At 51.2% G+C, this 23,620-nt stretch overlaps 1 protein-coding gene across 2 annotated transcripts; it reads left to right on the top strand.

Moving 5' to 3' along the window:
- The first annotated feature begins 1,976 nt into the window (after positions 1 to 1,976).
- On the top strand, positions 1,977 to 15,565 carry DNAL4 (dynein axonemal light chain 4). 2 transcript variants are annotated; one of them, XM_043969393.1, is made up of 4 exons: positions 1,977 to 2,080; positions 12,814 to 13,024; positions 13,450 to 13,533; positions 14,307 to 15,565. In XM_043969393.1, the coding sequence occupies exons 2-4, from the start codon at positions 12,959 to 12,961 to the stop codon at positions 14,469 to 14,471; spliced, it is 315 nt and encodes a 104-aa protein (XP_043825328.1). In that variant the 5' UTR covers positions 1,977 to 2,080; positions 12,814 to 12,958; the 3' UTR covers positions 14,472 to 15,565. The 2 variants fall into 2 exon arrangements, with proteins under 2 accessions (XP_043825328.1, XP_043825329.1); XM_043969394.1 differs by having other exon boundaries at positions 1,979 to 2,080; positions 12,817 to 13,024.
- Positions 15,566 to 23,620: the final 8,055 nt, after the last annotated feature.

Here is a 23,620-nt window from a genome sequence, read left to right as displayed (position 1 = left end):
CTACAGTGAGTTGGCTCAAGAGGGAATGGATGTTCATAAGACAATTCTGAGGACACAAACATAGCAGTGTGTTACAGTGGGGGAAAACCTAGCTCTCGGTTTAGAGAACATAGGTTCAAAGTCCACTTCTGGTGCTTACTACCTGCAGAACCTCAACTTCCTTGGGCCTCAGTTTCCTTACCTATAAATAGGAGGGGGTTGGAGCAGCTGACCCCTGAAGTCCCTCCTAGTTACAAGTCTACGGTCCTATGATTTCTAACAAGGGGTCATCCATTACTGAGTTTCCTCCAAAGTCCTCCTAAGATGTTTCATGTATGTAAAGCACTTTGCAGTTCATCAGGGAATTTAGAACCGTCAGCTGTCACCAATATCATCGTGAGCAGTATCCCCAGTATTATAGTGAGTCGAGCCAGTGGTCCCCATGGCAGTGGCTGAAGCATTAAGTGTCTGCGTCAAGGTTATAGCTCAGGACTTCTCAGCCCCCAAACCACAGTGTCTAGGGAGTCAGACTATAGCCCATGTGAGTTCTGGGCTCATCAGTCTAACTTCACCGACTAGGCAACCTCAATTAAGGGCAGAACTGTTTGTTATCAATAGCATACATACATACATACATACATACATACATACATATTGGGTGTGTATATACATATAATATGTATCTATACATCCATACACACTATTGACCCCTTTGCTTATTTGTTGCATTACTGAATTTCTCCCCCATTAGAATTCAAGCTCTTTGAGGACAGATACTGGTTTGCCTTTCTTTGGAACTCCAGGACTTAGCTCCAAGCTTGACCGGGAACTGATGCTTGATACATTCACTACCTGTCTATCTTTGCAAGGACCCCACCCTGGAACTTGTTATTCAATGATTTCTGTTGTGTCCAACTCTGCATGACCCCATTTGGGGTTTTTTCTTGGCAGAGATACTGGAGTGGTTTGCCATTTCCTTCTCCAGCTCATTTTAGAGATGAAGAACTGAGGCAAGCAGGGCTAAGTGTCTGAGGCTGGATTTCAATTCCAGATGAGTTTTCCTGACCCCAGGCCCGGCTCTATCCAGTGTGTCACCCAGCTGTCCCCTTAGAATTGTGTGTATGTTAAACAATGTCTGAAAAGCCATGGAAATGGAGACGAACCCCTACATGTGCCCCGTGTTTGTAACTTTCGAGAACAACCACTCATCATCAACCACCCAAGATGACAACATGAAGCGCTAAAAGAGATCAAGGACAGCGCCTCGTCTCCTTACCAACTAAAATGCCAAGAAATCCAAAAGAGAGAGAATGAGGGAAAAAAGAGGAGCCGGGGCCAGCACCCCAGCAGCAGGTCCCCTGGGTGTAGGGGCGCCTCCTAGGAGGGTTGATTTCCAGGAAGGATTCCCAAGGCACGGTGGGCTCAGGCTTCCCTCCATGAGGTCACATTCCCGCCATCCACGGTGGAAAAGCTAACTGGATGGAGAAACATGCTGTTCACATTGGGGGAGGGGGTGGTCCAGTTGGGTGGGAAGCCCATTCACTGATCGAGGGAGCACAGAGCAGAGCTGGACGGGACTCTCCGGGTCATCTGGTCTAGGGACCCATTTTACAGATGAGGAAACTGAGGGTGGCCAAGGCCAGCACATGGGAAAGCCAGGATTTGGACCGAAACGCTTTAAGTCCGAGGCAAAGGACCTTTCCAGGGCTGACCAGCGCCCAAATCTTCCACCCCCACGGAAGGGTACTCTCCCTGAGGGCAGGGTCTGGGCCACGCCTGCGCCCTGAGTAAACTGAACAAAGGGCCGTTGAAGTTGCTAGAATGAAGTTGGAGGTTTACGGTCCAATTCTTCAGGCGCGCCTAGGGCAGCTCTAAGGAAAGCCCTGCCCCTTTCCCTTTTTCCAAGCTTCGGCCTTCGAAGTCGAGGCCCCATTCCTCTGATTGACAGTCCCAGGCACCAATCATACGTCGGTCCTCCTCCGAAGCCTCATTCGGGGGCGGGATTTCCCGTGCCGGTTGCTAAGACAATCTTGTTTCCCTCCTTGACAACGCCAGGGAGGCGGCGGAGGCGGCGGCGTTGGGGCCCCGGCGGCGGGAGCAGGTGAGGGCGGCCCTGGGGGGCTGGGGGAGGGCGCCCCGCGGCTGTATCGGTCCCCGAAGCCGAGGCCGACGCCGACCCCCGCCCCGGGCTTGCACTACGCCGGTTTCGGAGCCCCTGGAACCGCGCGGCCTCGGCTCGCAGGCCCGGGCTGCCTGCCTGACGCCCGCCGACCCTTAGCCCCGGCCCGGGGCGGCCGGTGGCCGGGGGACCTTCCGCACCCGCCGCCGCCGGGCTGGTCCGCCCCGGCGAGGCGCTGCCCCTCGGCGGGCCTCAGTTTACCCGTCTGTAAAATGAGGGGGTTGGCCCCTGACGCCCCAGGATTCCTTGACCAGGATTCCGACCCCGCCTGGGCCGCTTACCCCCGGGGAAGCCTCCTCCCCACTCTGTGCGTCAGTTTCCTGGTCTGTAAAGTGACGGGGTTGGATTAGAAGTCCTCCAGTATCCCCTCCATCCCCAGATCTGGGACCTGGATTCAAACCTTGGCTGGGCCACGCACTAGTGTGACCCCGGGGAAGCCCCCTCCCCGCTCTGTCCCTCACTTTCCCCACCCTTAAAATGAGGGGCTTAGCAAATGACTGGCTTATTCGGTCTGTCCCAGCTCCAGATCTATCTCTGTCTGTGTCGGGTTCCAGCGCCTAGGACTCCACTCGTCCAAAATGCCCCTTCCTGACTTCCCTGATTCATCCCCTTCCACAAACTCCTCATCCCCCCCTCCACGGCCTCCCCTATTCTCTCCTGCTTTATTCGAGGGGACCCTTCTTTTCTCCGAGGCCAGCCCCTCTTCTCCTCACCAACACTTGACCCTTCCATCATCCCCTTCTTTCTCCCTAATTGTTATTCTTCCCTCCGCCTGCAGACTTGTACTCTCCTGGCAGCCCTTGATCTTCCCCTCCCCTCAAACTGTTATTCTTTCCTTTCCTGGCTTTGCAAGCTTGGCTTCCACCCCCGCCCCACCCCCAACCATTATTCCCGCTTTCCCTCACCTAGCCTCTATTTTCTCCGCTTTGCTCCCACCTCCCTCCAGCAGCCCGAAATCGCTTTCCCTTTTCTGTCTCTCTTTTCTAACATCCCGTTCATTTCTCACCCCGCAGCAGTCTGGCTGGCTTCCTTCTAGCCTACTTGTCTGAAACTGTCCCCTCCAGGGATCTCTGTGATGCTAAATCCAATGACCATTTTCATGCCTCATCCCGACCTCTTTGCAGTGTCGGACACCATTACCCACCGCTTGCTTCTGGATATTCTTTCCTTCAAGGGTTTCTGCAGTAGTGTTCTGGCTATTTGGGGGTGTACCTAGGGCATTGTCTTGAGGCGGCACCACCCCCCTCCCACCCCCACTGATTCTCTTGATGATCTCAGCAATTTCCATGGGTTCAGCCATCATCTCTTTGCAGATAACTCTCTGATCTACATACTTACAGGCCCAAGTGCTAGGCCTGAATCTCTCTCTACCTGTCTCGTAGACATCTCCCACACAAGTCCAAAATGGAACATGTTCTTCTCCTTCAGCCTGCCTCTCCTGACTTACCTATTCCTACTGGAGATGCCACAAGTCTCCCAATTACCCACCTCCAAAGCCTTGAAGACGTCTCTTCACTCTTATTTACCCCCCCTAGCCAATCAGTTGTCAATATGACTGATTCTGCCAATGCCAGTTCTCCTGCACCTGTCCCTTTCCATTCACACCACAAGCACCCTAGGTCAGTTTCCCTCTCTCCTGGGCTTTTGCCTGAGCCTCCTTGGTGGTTTCTTTGTATATGATCTCTGCTCCCTCCAGTCCATCCTCCTGACAGTTGCTATATTGATATTCCTGAAGCACTGGTCTCACTTCCTGCTCAGGAAGGTTCCTTATTACTTTGAGAATAAAATGCAAACTCCTGTGTTTGGCATTTAAAGCCAGTCTATCTTTCCAGCAGATTACACATCACTCCCCCTCACATACTTTTTCAGCCAAACTGGCCCACTTAACTGTTTTCCCATATACAACATTCCACCACCCGTTTCCATGACTGTACAACCTGTCCTCTAGCTGAAATGTTCTCCAGCCTCTTGGAAGCCCTGACACTTGCTTCAGCAGGCCAGTGAAGTGCTAGACAGAGTGCCGGACTTGAAGTCTGGGGTCAGAATCTGCCCCAGCTACTTATTAGCTTTCTGACCCTGAGCAGGTCCCTTGTCTTCTTCTCTGGGCTTCAGTTTCCTCACAGCCAAAGTGAGGGGGTTGAACTCCATGGCCTATAAGGTCCCTTCTAACTCTAAATCCATGGTCCTCATTTGCCAAGTTCTCAGTTCCTTCCAGTTACTTTGTATTTGGTTTCCATATACTTGTATCTGTGTACATGTTGTGTGTCCCTGATAAACATTCCTGGCATGGAGAACACTCATAGCACTAAGGCTGGAGAAGGCAGGGGAGACAAGGAGAGCCATCGAGTCCATTTGGTTGGATGGAGGAGCACCAGGAAAAGCATGATGTGAGATGAGGCCAGAAAGCACCATAGAACTGGGAGGGGTCTCAGAAGTCATCTGGTCCAATCCATTTCTGAAAAGGAAACCCCTCCCTAGATGATGTCCTTTCTGTCCCACCACCCTCATCCTATCCTGGCTCCACTGTCAAAATAACCCCCTAACTGTTCTCTGCCTGTAATCTGTCCTAGGTGCCATTGGCTAATCATCCCCCAATTCAGCTCCGATTGTTATTCCTCTACCCAGAAGCCTTTGAGGGCTCCCCATTGCCTCGATTAAAAAGCCCAAATGCATCCGTGTTACTTTCCACCATGCTCTCCCACAGTTCCTGTATACCCACATCATAGGGTTGGACTACAGAGAACTCACTGACTCCTCTGACACCCCTGTGCGTTTCTGCTTTGCTCATGTCGATGTCTCCCTCTAGAATGATCTCCCCTCCCCACTTTTCCCATTCAAATCCCCTCTTACTAGGAAGGCCGGGCAGAAATGCCACTGCCAGAAAGCCTCCCCTTCTAAGCCCGGCTGGAAGCGATCTCCGCCTGGATTCTCATTGTACTTGTCCTATGGGGCTTCACTCTTAATCAAGCTCACTTAATCACTTTCTGTCTTGTATTTTCTAGTTATTTGTAACTTTTGTATACAGATAACTAGAGGAGGCAGAGATTGTGGGAAGACTGTGCCTCCTTCTTTCAATGTGCCGTGGTGGAAAGAGCGCCGGGCCTGGAGTCAGGAGATCCAGCTACGACAAAGGCCTGCCATGTGTCCTTCCTTGGGCAATTCACTCGAACTTTTTGAAGCTCAGTTTCCTCGTGTGTAAAGGAGGGCTGCGACCAGATGATTTCCAAGAGGCTCTGAGTCTAGGATCTTGGCATGGCTTGGCCTCGGTAGCACAGGGCCCAGGGAACATTCTTCATATAAAAGGAGGTTGGAGGAGAGGCCGATCTGGGGACGGAGGGCAATGGGAATGGCAGCCAGAGACAGCCAGGGCAGGGTGAGATTGGGAGCCAGTGCAGAGTGGTCTTGTTTGGCAAGGAAAGGAGACTAGTGTTTGTTTTGTTTTGTTTTGTTTTGCAAGGCAATGAGGGTTAAGTGACTTGCCCAGGGTCACACAGCTAGTAAGTGTCAAGTGTCTGAGGCTGGATTTGAACTCAGGTACTCCTGAATCCAGGGCCAGTGCTTTATCCACTGTGCCACCTAGCTGCCCAGAGACTAGTGTTTGATGAGGGTGGAAGCCTGGAGTTGGAAGAGACTTCAGGTGTTCTCCAGCCCAGTTGGCACCTGGATAGGAACACTTGTCTGCCTCAATGGAAAGAGTGTTGGATTTAGAGTTGACAGAGCCTTCACTTCCCTTCATGCCCCAGGCCTCCACTTTCACTCCTTCTGTAAAATGAGGGGGTTGCTCTAGACTAGAGGTGTCAATAACATGGTCCTGTGGACCCTAGAACTCCTGGGTGCCACCTGAGCCAGGCAGAAATGTCATTGGGAAACGTTTAACGAAATAAAAAGACAATAAAAGCTAGACATTACAATCTAAAACTGACTCAGCTGGTGGGCGTCTTTAGGATACATTAGTAGCCCCCGTTCCTATTTGATTTTGACACCCTTGGTCTAGATCTCCAAGAAGGTCCCTCTAAAAATGGATGATCCCTTAGCTCTGGCAAATGGTGATCCATGTCAGGCTTACAGACTTCCAAACCTCATGGCTCCTGAGGCAGCCCCTCCCGGTCTGGTGGTTTCCTGTGCCAGCTGAGGAGAATAAAATGTGGACTCCCCTTACTTCCAGCACAGGGTCTAAAACCTATAGGGAATCATTTGTTTAACAAGCATTTGACTCCTTCAAGAAGAGGCCATGGAGATGATGGTCATGGCAATCAATGGCCTTGTCAGGCCTGTATAGAACCCCTGTACCCCATCCCCAACCTCCAAGAGAACTAACTGCCAGTTCGAGGTCTCATTTCCTCAACTGTGACTCTTAGAGTTCTGAAGAATCCTTGGTATGTCTACCTTAAAGTCCTGTCTCTTTGCTTCTCTACCAATGTTTAGCCAAGCAGTAAAAGAGCGAGGGTGATGGAAAGAGGAAAGGGGATGGTCAGAGGTGGGATTTGGGGGTATGTGGTTCGAGAGAGACACAGGACAGGCATGGATCGAGACCCAGACTAGCCTTGTCTGTGGCTTATCCTACAGTAACTGGATGCTCAGTCCCTAGAAATGCAGGGGTGCTGTGTGTATGTGCATGCACACTTCTTTGTAAGCTCCTTCTTGAGAGTGTTCTCACATAATTGAATAAATGGTTGGGTGTAGGAAAATGGGACTAGGGGACTTGTGGCCTTCTGTCCTGCCCCAGCTTGTCTGAGTATATCTCTGTTCTCATACTTAGGAATGGTGACTGGGGCTCTGTCTATCCAAAGGTTCTCCCTGGGGTGAATGGAGAGAAGTGGGGAAGGGGCTCTTCTAAAATAGAAGCATTTCCTTTTTGGCCGCTATATAAACTTGACTATGAATGGGAAGGAAGATAGGGTAGACAGAGCCAGAAATGGGGAGCCAGAAGCCCTGGGGGCTACAGTCTGGGGCTGCTCACTCTTCTCTCCCATGCTGGCTACTTGAATACATTCCCAGTGCTAACCATACCCAAGACTCTGATCTCTCTTCTGTTTTTGTTTTTGGAGGGTTTTATTTGTTTGTTTTGTGGGGCAATGAGGGTTAAGTGATTTGCCCAGGGTCACACAGCTAGTGTCAAGTGTCTGAGGCTGGATTTGAACTCGGGTCCTTCTGAATCCAGGGCCAGTGCTTTATCCACTATAGCACCACCTAGCTGCCCCCTCTGATCTCCCTTCTGTACAATGAAGGCTTTGGATTAGGTGATGCTGTGTGCTCTGCCTACTCTAGGTGCCTAATAAATGCCTGTTGTATCTGTTTGCTTATAATAAATGTTGTGCGCTCAAGGTCCCTTCTAGCTCTGCTGACAATTCTCATTTGTTATGGTCTCCCAGTGTTTCTCTGAAGTAAAACTAAGTAAGTGGATTAGGCATCAGTATGAATTGCTGAGTGTCGTTTTGAAATGTCTGGGACAAGGACAGAGAGAGAATGAGTCTGATCTCTAGGGCTCCTGTTGCCTAGGAGAAGCCCTCGTATGACGGCTGTTGGGAAGTGCTCCTGGGTTAGACAGTGTCAGTGAGAACAATCAAAAGGAGAGAGCTTGAGGACCAGCAGTGGCTTGCTATTCAAGGACAGGAGTGATTTTGTCGGAGCCAACTCCCAGAGGTAACCTGAAGTAATGGGCATTAGGGACTGCAGGCCTCCCATTTTATAAATTATTAAAATGCTTTCTTTTAAGCCTGACCTGATTCTTTTCAGGCCCCTCAGCTCATGTTGTTGGCATGGAAGATGAATGACGTTATTAAGAACATAGTTACACATGAGGACCCAAGGGAACCCCTTAAAGGGTTCATTTTCTTGCCTTGGTGCCGTGTGGGATGCCAAAGTTTATTATTATTGGAAATGTTGTTACATATTGTTAAGTTAAATCTGGTATCATTCTTTGAGGAACAATGACAGAAAATCACAATTCTAGGCATCTTACTGTCATGGTGCTTTACAGTATAGAAAGTGCTCCTCCTCACACCAGCAACGTGAATGAAGGCGTAAGCATCACCATTCCCATTTTTTTTTTAATTTTTTTTATTTTTGGTGGGGCCAATGGGGGCTTAAGTGACTTGCCCAGGGTCACACAGCTAGTAAGTGTCTGAGGTCAGATTTGAACTCAGGTACTCCTGAATCCAGGGCCAGTGCTTTATCCCACTGCGCCACCTAGCTGCCCCTCCAACCATTCCCATTTTACAGATGAGGAAATGGAGGTTCAGAGAAGCTGTGACTCACCCAAGGTCAGTACATCAATTGTCATCGTCATCTTCATCTCTGACATTTCAACTTTAATGAGTTTTACAAAGAAACTTTCTTTACAACCACCCTCTGAGTGAGGTAGAACAAGTGTCACCAACCCCCTTTTAGAGATGAAGAAACTGAGGTTCAGAAAGTTAAACCACTGGTTCTCAACTCAGCCACTTTAGAGCTGTGTGACTTTGGGCAAGTCCCTTAACGTCTCTGGCCCTCAGTTTCCTTGTCTTTAAAAAGGAGATAGTAATAGTGGTACCTTGGACTTCCTAGAGTGGTGAGATCAATATGTTGGCATGCTGTGCAAATGTGAATCACTGGGATGATGAGCAGGAAGTGGCCATCTTTGGAATGCCATCTCATGACATTTCCTCAGTGCATCCAGTGTTCCTGATGTCTGGATGGCCCAGAGCATTTTAGGAATGTCATCAGCCTTCCAATCCTGACCTCAGTCTTGGGCTGAACTTCTATTAATGAAGGGAGGTAGAGCTAGGAGATGCAGTGATGCTGGAGGTGAGGCTTAGCATGAAGAGAAGAAAGCTTTGGTGAGATGAGGATCATGAGCCAAAGTCAAGTGAGGTTTTACTTGGGAAATGGCCAACCTTGTGCACAGCAACAGACAGCAGTCCCCAGTCTTCATCCAGAAGATATAACCCTGAACATCAGTGGAGAAAAAGCGGCATGGACTGTGCTTGACCTGTGCACCGAGTTCACAAGGGGAGTGAGGCAGGAGGAGAGAAGCAGTTGTTCAGAGAAGCTTCATCCCTGGGCCAGACTCCCAACCACCACGTGGGCTGCTCACCCACTGCCCCGGCAGAAGATGAAGAGAGCAGTCAGGAAGGAGCCGGCCATTTGGGATGAAGCTCCATGGTTGACCCTTTGTCTTGTGTGGCCAGAGTGAATTACTTAGCTGCTGTGCAGGATGGATCACTGTGGGCCACCACTCGATTGTATCCTTTCTGCTGGCAAGGCTGCGCCACCTCAGCAACTTTTCATAGAATGAGAGAGAAGAGGGGGAGAAACAGACAAAGAGAGGAAGGAGAGAAGAAGGGGAGAAAGAGGGAGAGAGACAGAGGAAGGGGAGGAGAAGAAGGGGAGAGACAGAGAGAGGAAGAAGGGGGTGAGAGGAATGGTATGTCTTCCTCAGGAGGCAGGATACATTATTCAAGTCCTGGGGGCTTCTTCCTCCCCGCCCCCCTTCCACCATTCCTTCCTTTTTCCTGCTGAGTTAACAGTTAACCAGTAGAGGATGCTCCTCTTAGATAAGAACAAACTACATAATTCAAGCCCTAGAGGCTTATCCCCACTCCCCAAAATTTTCCTTCCTTTCCTTGCTGAATCAACAGAGGTTTTCTGAAGTTCGATAACAAAGAATCATAAAATCTCAGGGTCTGGTTGCCCCACAGGGTGGGGGCAGCAGTGGCACCACATCTGGGGGAGTGGACTACATGTTTAGAAGTGTCTCAATGAATGTGAACCCAGATGGGGGCAGGACCTTGCGTTAGAGCTAGGATAAAAAGGGAACTTTTTGCTGTGGCAAGGTGCACCACTCTTCTAGGGTGCCTGCCCTTTCTTGCAAGATCATAATAAAACGGCCTTCCTTCTTTGCACCAGCCCTCAGTTTACCTGTTTCTAAGAGGGAGAGAGACAAAGAAGAGGGAGAGGAGGGGGAGAAGAAGGAGAAAGCTCCAGAGAGAATGAAGCACTTACTGTGTGCAGAGCACCGGGGTTGCTCCTGTCCTCACAAAGCTTCGATTCCAATGAGGGAAGACGTCACACAGAAGGGATCTGGACAACAGGGAGGCCCGCAGGAGTGAAGTGAGAATGGCCGGGCCCCTTGGAACTGGGGGCTCAGTCACCAATCACAAGGGCAGAGGCTCTAGCAAACACCTGCTGTGTGTAGGACTGGGGCAGCTCTCAGTCTAGTCCGGATTGACAAAGGATACATAGCAATCCCTCCCTAGGACCTCGCCTGAGGCCTCATTGCGGGGGATGATGCTGGGGCCTTGAACAGGATGCTCACATCTGACACCACCTGGACGGGCTTCGAGGACCACCTGCTGAGTTTACAAGAGGGCTTGTCAACTGCATGGATGGAGGGAATGCCCAGACAGGAAGAATCAGCAGCCCCCCAGATCCCAGAACTGGAAAGGAACCATAAAGGCCATCAGGTTCAACTTGATCATTTTATAGCTGTGCTTAATTTAACTGACTTTCCTGGACCACACAGCTGCTCAGTGTCTGAGGTTGGATTGAACCCAGGTCTTCCTGGCTCCACCATACGGGTACAACACATAAGCATCAAAGAGTTGTGACACAATGTGCTCTGTAAGGTCTAGGCAGAAAGCCTGGTATTGAATGGAGGATTAAGGAAGGCTTCATCGAGTAAATGAGGTGAGGAGAAGAGAGGATAGTAGAGTTAGAGGGACCATTGTGTAGGAAAGAGTAGGTGATGTCTAGGATACAAAGTTGGCCCAGTTGGTGTGAGTTCATGGAGGGGAGTTAGGTGACCCTGTAAGACCAGAGAGGCAGCTGGCACCACTTTTCCAAGGGCTTAGAATGCCAACCACAAGGCCTTGAAGCTTCTTTAGAAGGCAGTAGAAAGCCATTGGAACAGTGATGGGACAAGATCCATGCAGGTGGAAAGATTAGTCTCAAGGCTGGAATAGCTGGAAAAGACTGGAGGCAGAGAGACCTCTTGGGAGGCTGCTGCCGGAGTCCAGCTGGTGGGAATTGGGAATTGAGCGGAGAATGCCAGAAACTTTGTGCAGGAAGAATTGAGAGGCCTTGGCAGCTGAATGTCTGGGGAAGGTGAGAGAAGGAAAGAACACTGAGGTTTCCCTGTGAGAGAGACAGCAAATAACTGTGCCTCAGGCAGAAGTAGTGACACCGGGACGAGGAGGAACTGTGTCTGGACGTGTTGAGTGTGTGGGGCCGCTTGGATGCCGATCTACAGAAGATACAGACTTGAGCCTAGAGCTGAGAAGGGCTGGAGATGGTCTGAGAGGTCATTTGTATAATGGTGGTCATTGAAGGTAAGAAGAGAAGCAGGCCTAGCCCGGGGTTGGGGAGAGGAAGAGGAGCCGGCCAAGGAAGTGGAGAAGAAGCACTTGAAGAAGGAGGAGAAGAATCGCAGGGCACATTTACTGAAGGAGGGGAGCTCAACAGTGTGGTATCTGCAGAGATTAAGGGAGGGCATTGGATCTGATGGTGAGGCGCAAGAGCTTCAGGGGACTATTGCGGGTAAAACATGGGAGAGAGAGAGTGAGAGGCAAGGGAGTGGAGCCATCCAATAGAGACACCATTGTCGAGGAATTTGGCAGTGAAGGGGAGGACAGAGCTGGGTTGGATGGGATGCCATATATGTGTCTGTTTGCCCGAGATGATGATTGTTAAAAGCCAAAGAGCAACAGCAGTGAATCTAAGGGAAAAACTTGCCCAATGATTGGAACACTTCCGATGAAGATGGCAAGGATGCAGGCCAGGCTGCTCAAAGAAACATGTCAATAAACATTACTGCTGCTGCTCCCATTCATAACCATGGGATTGTGGAGAGTGTGAGAGTTCAAAGAGATTTATAAAGACACGGAGTCAGGCTTCTTCTTTTGACAAATGAGAAAAATGAGGCTCTGACAAGGGAAGTAACTTTGCCACGGTCTCCCAGTTGGATCAGTGACAAGGCTGCAGCTAGAACTGGGGCCTCATGCCCGCCGGTGTTCCATGTATCTAGTGCTTTAAAACCCTCAAACTGTGTTCACGCACACGACTTCGTTTCACCTTCACTTGAGGTGTGCAGGGCACACTTGACTAACCAGGAAACAGAGGGTAAAGTTAGACACTTGGTGGAGCCAGGCCTAGCACCCACATTTGTGTGCGCAGTCCAGCTTGACCAGAAGGTAAAGAACTTTCTTGGGGAACTCTCAAGAGTTTGCCGGTGAGCCACTTGGACGTCAGCATCCCCATCACTTAGAAGGAAGGGGGAGAGCTGCTCAGCGCTGCTCTGCAAGCATGAATTACAGCCCGTCTCCCAGCGGAGTCACGGTGCCCAGCACAGTGTAGGCTGTCAACCCATGCTTGTTTGTCGCTTGATGAATCGTCTGATGCCGTCACCTAGACTGTGCTTAGAGTACTGTTGGCATATAATCAAACTCTGTCTCCCTGGTAGAAGCGTGGGCTCGCAGCATCCCACCAGTGTGTTCCTCCTCAGGTCTCAGCATCTCACGTTGACTCATCCTCCGATCTGCAGACAAGTTGGCCATTTGGGAAGGGACATGGAGGCGTTAGGCGGGGGTGGGGGATCAGACAGTTTCTGTGACCTTTACAGTGTGTGATTTGTGGTTTGAAAATCAACTTTCTTTGTTCTGGTTTTTTCCTGTTTTCAGCAGCATCCCCTGGCGGGGAGCATTTTCTCCTGCCTCTGAGACAGCTGGGCCTGCCTCCTCAGCCTTCCTGGCTCGCCCTAATTGCTACCATTAGCACCTCCCCAGGAGCGCCCCTCTTTCCTCAGCTGCTTACGGTGGAAGGATCATGGGAGAGGAAGGGAAGAAAGATGATGCAGATTATAAGAGACTACAGACCTTTCCCCTGGTCAGAGTAAGTTCTAGTAGGGAAGGAGAAAGGGGACTCAAAAGGGCAACCTTGGGGAAGGGACCTTTCAGACGGGGATCCTCCCCAGAGCAGAGTGGAGTGCCTTTCTTCAGGTCTGACACCTGGCTCAGACGGGTGCTGAGGTTGGATGGAAGATGCTGGCCATGCTGCTCTGCATCAGTAGGGCCATCGGGGGCCCTGGCCAAGTCATGGACCCCGTCTGTGCCTCGGTTTCCCCAGCATGGTGGTGCTTGTCCTTTCTCAGGCCCCGGTAATTCTGGGACACTGCATGCAGACTTTGGGGCCCTCTCCCCCCAACTGTGCTCAGAGTAGCTGACACAGCAGCCCCCTTGAGCTCAGTAATAGATTAACCCTGGCACGGCCTCGTGCATCTCTTGCTGAGCCATGTCTGTCCTTCCCTGTTCCCCCAGCACTCTGACATGCCAGAGGAGATGAGAGTGGAGACCATGGAGTTGTGTGTCACCGCCTGTGAGAAGTACTCCAACAACAACGAGGTACCCCATCACTGCAGGCCCCCAACATACTCGGCCTAGCTCAGGAACGGCCGGTTCCCTGGGGAGGGATGATGTGGGAAAGGAGAGGGGCTCTTTCTGAGATGACTTTTGGATCCCCAGCTCTTCTGAAGGAAGTTCAGGTAATCCCAGCTAGGCTTTTACTGGTGCCAGCCCCAGCAAAGGATGCTGATAGTGGCTCCTTCCTCCCTGGCCGGGCCCTAACAGCAGCAGGAGTCAGAAGAGGCTGACAGACTCCCAAGTGGCAGCCAGCGTCCATGTGCAGACAGGGTCAATGTCCCGCCGAGCAGCCTGTGGTGGCAGGGGCTTCCCTGCTAGAGGAGCGCTTTCTGGGCCATGGCCTGTGACATAGGCAGGGTCAACTGCCACAGGCATGCAAGTGTCCATTGGACCAATGAGGAAACTGAAGCCAAGAAAGGGGGAGGGGCTTGCTGCTGAGTCCCACCAGACAGATTCCAGCCCAGGGCCCCTGACTCTGGAGTTGAGGCTGTGGCCGCGGTGGGCCTTGGGGGCAGGAACGCCCAGCAGAAGACCGCCCTCTGGTCCTGGGGCCTGGCGCCAATCCTTCTGACTCACTTTCCTCACCTGGAAAAGGGGGATAGGCGCAGGTGGGACATTTGGAAGGAAGGTGCTCTGTGAGTTATAGGCCAGGCTGATGACGTGGTTCTGGGGGGACCCCTGAGAAGGGCACCTCAGAGGGACAAAGGGCAGCCCCAGCCCCTCCTGAGGTGAGTGGCCCGGCCTTGTGTTTGCAGAGTGCCGCCAAGATGATCAAAGAGACCATGGACAAGAAGTTTGGCTCCTCCTGGCACGTGGTGATAGGTGAAGGCTTCGGCTTTGAGATCACCCACGAGGTGAAGAATCTGCTCTACCTGTACTTCGGGGGCACCCTGGCCGTGTGCGTCTGGAAATGCTCCTGACACAGGCCCCGCCCCCCCACGCCCCCACCCTGCCCCTTGGCTTTCCCCAGGGTGGGGCCGCCTCAGGCAGGCCCTGGCTTTGGCAGGGAATCGTGGGGTCTCCTCTTTTTCTGTGTGTGTGTGTGTGTGTGTGTGTGTGTGTGTGTGTGTGTGTGTGTGTGTGTCTATTATGTGTGTGTGTTTGTCCACACTTGCCCAGGCACCTGTGTGCACCTGCTCATGTGTGTGCGCGCGCGTGCGCGCGCGTGTGTGTGTCCAGGTGTCTGCCCTCGGGTTTCCTACTGTCTTACTCCAAGAGCTGGGATGTGGGGGGCAACAGGCTCTGGGGCAGGGGGTGGGGAGGCTTTCCTCTTAGAGACACCCCCCAGACGGGAGCCTGAGCAAGTTGGGAAGGGAGGAGGGCCTGGCGCTACTTAGGCTCCTCAGAGCTCCCCTTCCCACAGCCTTTCAAGGGGCTTGGGGTCCCTCCGAGCGAGCTGCAGCCCCTGGGCCTCCCTGCCCACCGGGCCTCACAGGAAGGAACTCCCTTCCTTCCTCATCTTCACTGGCCAGATTCAAGTGGCCATGAGACTGAACCTCTCCTTGGGGGGGATAAGTGCTTACTGCCCTTTCTTGTCCCCCCCAGAAGTGGGGAAATAGCAGGACCTCCCCACTTGACCTCCTAGTTTACTCACCCACGGCATCTTAAACAGTGACAGCAGAAGCAGCCACCCCCACTGAGGGTGGAGACCGCACAGCCTCCCCACTCCCTTCTCCTGCCTCCCTCCATGAGGCCAATTCCGCCTTTTTACACCTCCACAGCCCCTGGCAGGGGGGGGCTGGAAGCCCTCCCAAGTCACGGAGCGGGGGCCAGCGGCCTGGTTCACCCTCCCCCACAAAACCTGCTCCACCGGGGCCCCCAGGCTGCTGGTCACTTAGTCATCAGGGACCCTGTATATTTGTACTACTTATTTCTCTGTCTTGGGTTTTCTATGTGATTTTTTGGAGTGTGGGTTGGAGAGGGATTTAGTAGAAAGAACCAAACTGTATTTTACACAACAGTTTTATTTATATGAATGTTTTTGGTTTTTACAATTAAAGTCGCCAGAAACAGATTCTAGTCTGGATGCTGCCGAGGTTAAGGGAGGTGGCGATGGGTCCCTGGGGCCGCTGAAGATGCTTCAGGTGGCCATGGAGGCATCTGTGAAGAGACCCTTAGCCAATGATCCTCGTCCTCCCCAATGGGGATCGCTCCCCCCACACTGGCATGAATGGGGGGGCCTAGAGTAAGCCCCGAAACATCCCTGCACTTTCTCCTCCCCTTTGGCAGGGAATGCTGCCCCTTCCAGGCCTTCATTCCCTTCCCCTGGACTATCGGAGGAGCCAGCGAAGTGGGGTCCCTGCCTGAACGGGCCCCTGTGCAGCCCATCCAGTTCTCCCAGCTCCAGCCATCTCATTCCCTGGCTCATCTCCTTCAGTGACAACCTGTCACCCCCCAGATCAAGTTCAGTCTCAGTCACTCTGGCAAAGGCTCTCGGGGTCTACATCAGCCTTCCCTGCCCGGCTCTCTCCCGTGCTTTGCCATGCCCATCCCTTCAGACAAACCAGTTGACACACTGTCCCCCAATCATGTCTCCCCGCCCCCCATCTCCCACCTCTTTGCCTTGCTCACATCGTGTTCTTCCCCCAACTCTCCTCCAGTCAAAATCATCCTCAAGGACGCAGCCCAGATTCCACCTGCTCCGTGAAGCTTCTGTTAGTGCCTGCAGACATCCTCCCTCCCTGCTGTGAACTCAGCCCACAGGGCTTCCCATGAACTTCTCATGAGCACTCAATTTGTATTCCACAAGTCTCTGTTCTTAGGTGCCCTTACCAAGCCAGACCCTCTCTGAATCTGGGACTGTATTTGCCTGATCTCTGCTTCCCCCTAAGCTCCCAGCATGAGACTTTGCACGTATCAGATATCTGGTGTACATTTGGGTTGGGTTAAAGTGGCACTAGAAATCAGAGGCTCCAGGTTTGAATCCCATCTCTGATGCTACTTGTGTAACCTTAGGGAGTGTCACTTCCCTGGGCCTCAGTTTCCCTATCTGTAAAATGAGTGGATTGCCAAAGTCCCTTCTGGGTGAGATCATAGCAGCCCTGGTCCTTCTCCTAGGCTCCCGTTTTGTTGGTGTTGAAGCCACCCCATCAGATTGGAGGGGAGCACCTGGGGCCCATCAAAATGCTACTATCCCTGTCAGGGACTGTCAGCTGGGAAGCTGATCTGCCAAGAAATCCGCTTCCCTGGGGACACTTGTTCAAACGAGATGGCTCAGGCTTCTGAATGGACACCTGCTGTGCAGAGCCTGAGCCAGGCCTGTGGAAGATTGAAAAGAAAATCCTGTCCCGTCTCCCACCCCCCCAAAGAGCTTGAGCGTAGCAACAGCTCCCATTTCTGGGGTTCTCTCTGGCTCCCCAAGCACTCGACATATGTTTTCTCACGACAACACCATGCCCTTAACTATCCTCATTGTGCAGATGACTCTGAGACTGACACATCAAGTAACTTGTCCAGGGTCAGAGAACCAGGAAGCGTCTGGGCTAGGATCTGACAGGTCCTCTGGACCCAAAGTCTGGCACTGACCACTTTCATCCAGTGCAGAATCGGCACTGCTTTCCTCTCAATAAACAATGAACACCCTCCCCTTCTCAGTGGTTAATGGCCAGCGAGGTCCAGCTGGCCCAGAGAGTCAGGTGCGGAGCAGCAGGTGATATTTGCTCAGGGAATGTGTTGGCCTCAGGTGTATTTGACATCTCTTCAGCATCTAAGCAGCTCTGAGCCAAGCGTCATTCCGTGAATTTGTTTTTTAAAATATGTTGATGGTTTTCAGAATACCTGGTTTCCTTTGTAATCCTACACATTTTATGCATTTAACAACTTGGTTCTGAAAAGGGGGCCACAGGCTTCACCCCAAAGGGATCCAGGGCCCCCAAATCCTGCCCTTAATAACAGGCCCCTGACCTACCAGTGAACGTGAAAAGTCTGAGGAACAAGTAACAGAGATACTGAGGGTCTGCACTGCCCAGCAGCCCTTTAATTCAGTCTCGGGTTAGTTTCCCCTCTCTGACCTTCTGACTTGGTCTAAGAAGCTTCCTTTAAACAAACCCTGCCCTTGTCAGCGATCCCACCAGCTCCAGCCTCTGCTCCCCAGGTCTAAGGGCCACATCCCTGATCTTGCAGCTGCCATCTTGGGTCCTGGCACCAGCCTTCTCTCTCTGATGTCAGCAGGTGGGGAAAAAATGGCCACCTTCCCATCAATCCCAGCTCCCACGCTTGCGTGACTGGCATGAAGAGGCTCCTTCTATCACAGGGTATAGAGACCAACTCAGCCCTGATGGAGTCAGCAGGCTCAGCTGGGGACATGAGTCACGAATGATCCCACCTTGAGAGGGTGGCCACCCAGGCCCAGGAGAGCAGCGAGGTGTTCCAAACAGATCAGAAAGAACCGAATGTCTATCGTCTCTAAGAATGGGGATGATGAAGGGAATGGCTGGTGCCAGGCATCCATGGCAACAAGGGCTATCTATCAGTGGGCTGCCCTGTGGGGTGGGCTGCCTTTGAAGCTCTGTCTCCTGTACACTCATCACCCCGACTGCCTGCAAACAGGGATTTTGCAGTGAATATTTCATGTCATCTTTGAAGAGGAGACACCTGAAGACCAGCATCGACGCTGCTCTCTCCTTGCTGCCGTGAAAGGGACAGCTTTGTACTCGGCAGCAGATAAGGCGGGTCCCCCTCCATCCTGCAATACAGGCCCCTCAAAGCCAACGGCCCCCAGGAGGAGGGACCCGACTAGGACGCTTTGTTCTCTGAGATTAGGAAACCTCCATTGACCCCGAGTTCAAAGGTGCCTCAGAGGCGCTCTTCGATCCACTGGGTAATTGTTAAGAAGCACCCCAGAAGGGGGCAGCTGGATGGCGCAGTGGTTAAAGCACCAGCCCTGGATTCAGGAGTACCTGAGTTCAAATCTGGCCTCAGACACTTGACACTTACTAGCTGTGTGAACCTGGGAAAGTCACTTAACCCCCATTGCCTGCAAAGGATTATAGGCTCTCTCTGCACTCACCTGCCTCTGCAGAAATCATGAAGCCTCTCTTCCCACGCAGCCCTAATGGTCATCGTCCTGCCTTCACTTGAAAAGTCCCATTGGCAAGGAACTGGACACCTCCCAAGGCAGCCTGTACCTCTTTGGGATGGGATCGGGGTCCAGACAGGACTTGTACATTTATTGGTATAGGGGACCCCCAGGTGAGGAAACTCCCTCTGCCAGTGCAGGTTGGCAGCTTCTCTACTACCCAACTCTGAAGTTGTGACTTGCCCAGGGTCACACAGCCAGGATGTGTCAGAAATAGAATTTGAATCCGGGTCTCCCTAGGCTCCAGTGTTGGCTTTCTATTCACCGTACAACAAGGCCTGTTTTTAGGGGAAATTTTTTTTATATATTATGTTATATAGCCCATCTTTCTTTTTAACCAGAGCCCCCACCGGGTAGCCCTCCTTGATGACCCATCCAGTGTGGGGAGCCTGTGAGCTCCCGAGGCAGACCATTCACCTTTGGGTCACCTGGCATAATGAAGTTTCCTCACACCAAGTTCTCACTGACCACTTGACAACTTGCTGCTGTTGTTCCTAGTTGTGCTGTCTAGAGCCAAGCAGGGCTGGTCTCATCCCTCTACCACTTGCTGGCCCTTGAGACTGGGCTCACCTGAGCATCTTAAACATTCTTCAGGCCACACATCCCCACCAGAGCCCTTCGCTGTGGTGAAGTGTAGAAACCTGGAAGCTTGCATGGGGCTGTTGGCAGTGAATCAGAGCTAACCCTACACAGTGGTTAGACAGGCCCCTGGCCCTGTTTGAGGAGGAAGGATGGCAGAATCTGGGACACTGGAAAATATCACCTAGAGACAGTTGCTAAGAAACCATTGCATCAGAGGAAGGGAGAGAGCCAGGGACTGGCCTTCACTTAGACATGTATGAGAGACCGAGGGGACAGAAACAGACTGTCTTCCTATCACCATCATCAACACAAAAGTGTTGGAGGTGGGGCAGAGGGAGTGGTTGCTCAGGGTGTTTCCTGGAAGGACATTCAAGCTTGGTTAACCAGATGTGGTAAGCCATTCCTTCTGGTCCAGGTGCAGACCTGAGTTCTTGCTTCCTGACCAGCCTCACCCATTCCAGAGGTTGTGCCTCAGGCCTGTGCCAAGGGGAATCACTCCCCTTGGGCCTTTCCTAAGTAAAGGACACAGGATTTGGAAGCCACTCTTCAGGGTTCAAATTTTGGCTCTCCCACCTGATATTTGTGTGACCCTGGCATAAACAGGGTGAATGGTCTTTTGGCATTTTTTTTTTGCTGTCATTCAGTCATGTCTGACTCTCTGTGATCCCATTTTGGATATTTTTGGTAAAGATGTTGGAGTAGTTGGCCATTTCCTTCTCTGTCTCATTTTACAAATGAGGAAACTGAGGCAAATAGGGTTAAGTGACTTGCCCAGGACCACACAGTAAATGTCTGAGCCAAATTTGAACTCAGGTCTTCCTGGTTCCAGGCACAGCACTCTATCTACTGTACTACCCAGCTGCCTCTTTCAGCATGCTTTAATTTTATTTATTCATTCATTCATTTATTTGGTTGGTTGGTTTTTTTATACTTTAATTTTAAAAAGGCAGGGATTGGAAGGACTATCAGAGGAATCAAGGCCAAGTCCTTCTTCCTTGAGTCAAGAATCTTCTATGAGACTCTTGACCACCATGTTTTTGCCTTTCTTTGTATCCCCAGAACTCAGCATAGGGGCAGCTAAGTGGTACAGTGAATAGAATGCTGGCCCTGAAGTTGGGAGGACCCGAGTTCAAATCTCACCTCCGGCTCTTACTAGTTGGGCAAGTCACTTAACCCAGATTGCCTCAAACATTAGGGGGCCATCTCCAGTTGTCCTGATCTATATCTTGCCACTGGACCCAAATGGCTGTGAAGGAGAGAGTGAGGCTGGTGACCTTGCACGGCCCTCCCTCACTTAAATCTAGTTCAATGCAAGTCATGAAACACCCCAATGTCACAGTCCTCTTTGAGAATGAAGGACAAACAACAACAAAAGCATTTAGCATAATGCCTAATGCTCTCAGCTTAATGCTTGTCGAATAAGTGACTGAATGAATGGTGTGATAGGAAACCCATGGAGGCATCGCCTCCCATTGTAGGGCAGCTCTAGTTGTCAGGAAGTTCATCTATGGAAGAGAAGTTTATGCCCCCTGCACCTTCCCCCCACTGGTCCCATTGGACAACTCTGGAGCTACACAGAATCAGTCACATCCCTCTTCTCCCTGGCTCACCCTCACTACTGAGGGCAGTGAGCAAACCCCCCTAAGTCTCTTTAAGCATCTCCAGCATTTCTAAGAAGGGCACCAGAAACAACAAACTGGTTTTTACAGCTTTGCTTGTGGTAGTGTAGGCTCAGGAGTCCCCAGTGAAAAATCCCTTTTGACTTCCTCAAAGCCTTATGACTGGGAAGGTAGGGGTAGGGGGACTGACATGAGACAGGTGTCATCGGGAGTGGAGCTGGACTGTTCTCAGCATGACTGATAGCTGTGCTCCTCTTCCCCTGGGATGCCCTGTGAGGGGGTGGCAGCTGCAGTCAGCCCGTGTGCCAATGTAACCTGATCTGTTTGGCTGGGCCAGACTCTACCTGACTTGGAGATCAACCGATCACTCTTGATTGAATCACTGGAGACCAATCTTTGGGTGGCTTCCCAATTCCAGGAACCAATTTTTGTAACCTTTTGGTTCAAATACTTGAACCAAAGTACAGGAGGAAGTACTAGATGGTCCTTGTTTTTTCTTTGCCCCAAGGCATGCCACCGAAGGCTTTCAAAACTGTCTCTATGCTCGACAACTAGACTCAGGGAATGTCATAGCTAGAAGGGATCTCAGGGGTCACCTTGTCCAATCACTTCTAGGTTACCAGGGAGGGAGCAGCATGAATATGAGCCTCCCCACTTTACAGAGCAGTAAACTGAGGCTCAGAGGAATGACCGGGCATGACTTGCCTCTGGTGAGGGTCACACAGCTAGTCAATGGAGGAGCTGCGATTCCCACCTAGAGGCCAAGGTCAAGGCTTCTCCACCATCACAGACATCATGGAAGGCCCTTCCTCCAGTTCCAGATTATGATCCAATTCAATTCAGCTAGCGTTTACGGAGCAACAGCTGCCGTGGCTGAGGACGGCGTTGGGTCATGGAAATGAATGACAAAAGAGAAGCCTCTTCTTCAAGGAGTTTACACTGTGCAGGAGGTAAGCCATGAGTGTGCATGAATAATACAGGCATCACAAAGTAATTGGGGAGGGTACAAAGTACAATGAGGAAGAATAATATTCCAGGGCTGGGAGGGGGGCAGACGGAGCCAAAGCACAGAAATGTCTTGAATGGGGAGCATGAGTCAGCCAATTTGGCTGCATGTAGAGTAATATGAGCCCAATCTGGTATGAAATTGGAGCCAAATCATGAAGAGCTAAATGCCAGGGACAAGAGCTTATTACTTTATTCCATGAGTGATGTGGGGCCATCAAGCTTCTGAAGAAGGAGCTCGGTTATCCCTTTACCTTTCGCAGATGGGAGAGGCGAGAGTCAGAGGATCAGCTGCCGGGGATTTTGTGGAGGGAACTCATTCTCTATCACTAGGGTCCCTCCCAACTCTACAATTCTGTGAGTCAAAGTTTCAGCTGTGGATATCTTCTCATCAGTAAAATGCCTTCACTGAAGGCAGTGTGAAGTAGAGAGTTGAATTTGGAGTCAAGGAAGCCAGGTTCAAATCCCCATTGGCCATTTAATCAGTGAGCATTTATTAAACACTAACTGTATGCCAGGCACTGTGCTAAGTTCCAGGGATGCAAAGAAAGACAAAAAATAAACTGAAAAAACAGTCTCTGACCTCAAGGACCTTTCAGCCTAATGGGGGAGACAGCAAGCAAACCACTAGGTACACACAAGGCATATTTAAGACAAATTAGGGGAGTAAAATTAAGGAGGGCTGGGAAAGGTCTCTTGCAGAAGATGGATGTGAGAGACCAGTGTGATGGGTAAGGGCACTCAACTACGCTGCTTCACTTTCCTCATCTGGAAATGTAGGGGTGGAGCTAGATGACCTCTGAGGTCCCTCAAGTTCAAAATCTGTGAATTTATGGAATTCTAAGCCTGAGTGCCATATAAATCCAATTTGTCGTCATTGTTAATAATGATTGTATCCTTCAGGGGCAGGCAGCTAGGTGGCACAGTGGTTAGAGCACTGACCGTGGATTCAGGAGGACCTGAGTTCAAATCTGGCCTCAGACACTTGACACTTAACTAGCTGTGTGACCCTGGGCAAGTCACTTAACCCCAATTGCCTCACCAAAAACAATAATTGTGTCCTTCAGGTAACTGTTGATTAAGAAATGGAAAGAAGATGACATGTTGGGAAGTGTAGACTTGCGAATTATGCACATAGATTCGGTAGCTGAGATTAAAATTTGCAAACAAAATCCAAAAGGAGAAAAGAAGTAAGACTGGACCAGAGGAATGGTAGGGGGACCCCAAAGCCCTTCACAGTCTGGTTGCTACCTGCCTTATTGCATACAACTCCCCTTCACACACTCCGGCCAAGATGGCCTTCTTGCAGTTCCTCACATATTGTTCTCCACCTCCTCTCACCAGGCCTTTGCGTTGGCTGCCCCCCATACCCCAAATGCCCTCCCTCCTCACCACCACCACTTGGACCCTTGTTTCCTTCAAAACTCACCTCAAGTGTCATCTTCTTCTTCTTCTTCTTTTTTTTTTAGTGAGGCAATTGGGGTTAAGTGACTTGCCCAGGGTCACACAGCTAGTAAGTGTTAAGTGTCTGAGGCTGGATTTGAACTCAGGTACTCCTGACTTCAGGGCCAGTGCTCTATCCACTGCACCACCTAGCTGCCCCTACTCAAGTGTCATCTTCTGAGGCCCATAAAGGGTAAGTGAATTGCCCAGCATCACACAGTAAGAGGCACATTTTAACCCAGATTCAAAATCCAGAGTCCTTTCCCCTGTCTTACAAGCCTCCCTGCCTTCCCATTTTCCCATCATCTCTTCCCTACTCCTTCTGCCCACACCCCTCACTGGA

This window comes from Dromiciops gliroides, chromosome 5 (genome assembly GCF_019393635.1).
Source record: "Dromiciops gliroides isolate mDroGli1 chromosome 5, mDroGli1.pri, whole genome shotgun sequence".
Lineage (NCBI taxonomy): Eukaryota > Metazoa > Chordata > Mammalia > Microbiotheria > Microbiotheriidae > Dromiciops > Dromiciops gliroides.
The sequence above is the reverse complement of the archived record's forward strand: the minus strand, read 5'-3'. Positions and strand labels throughout refer to the sequence as shown.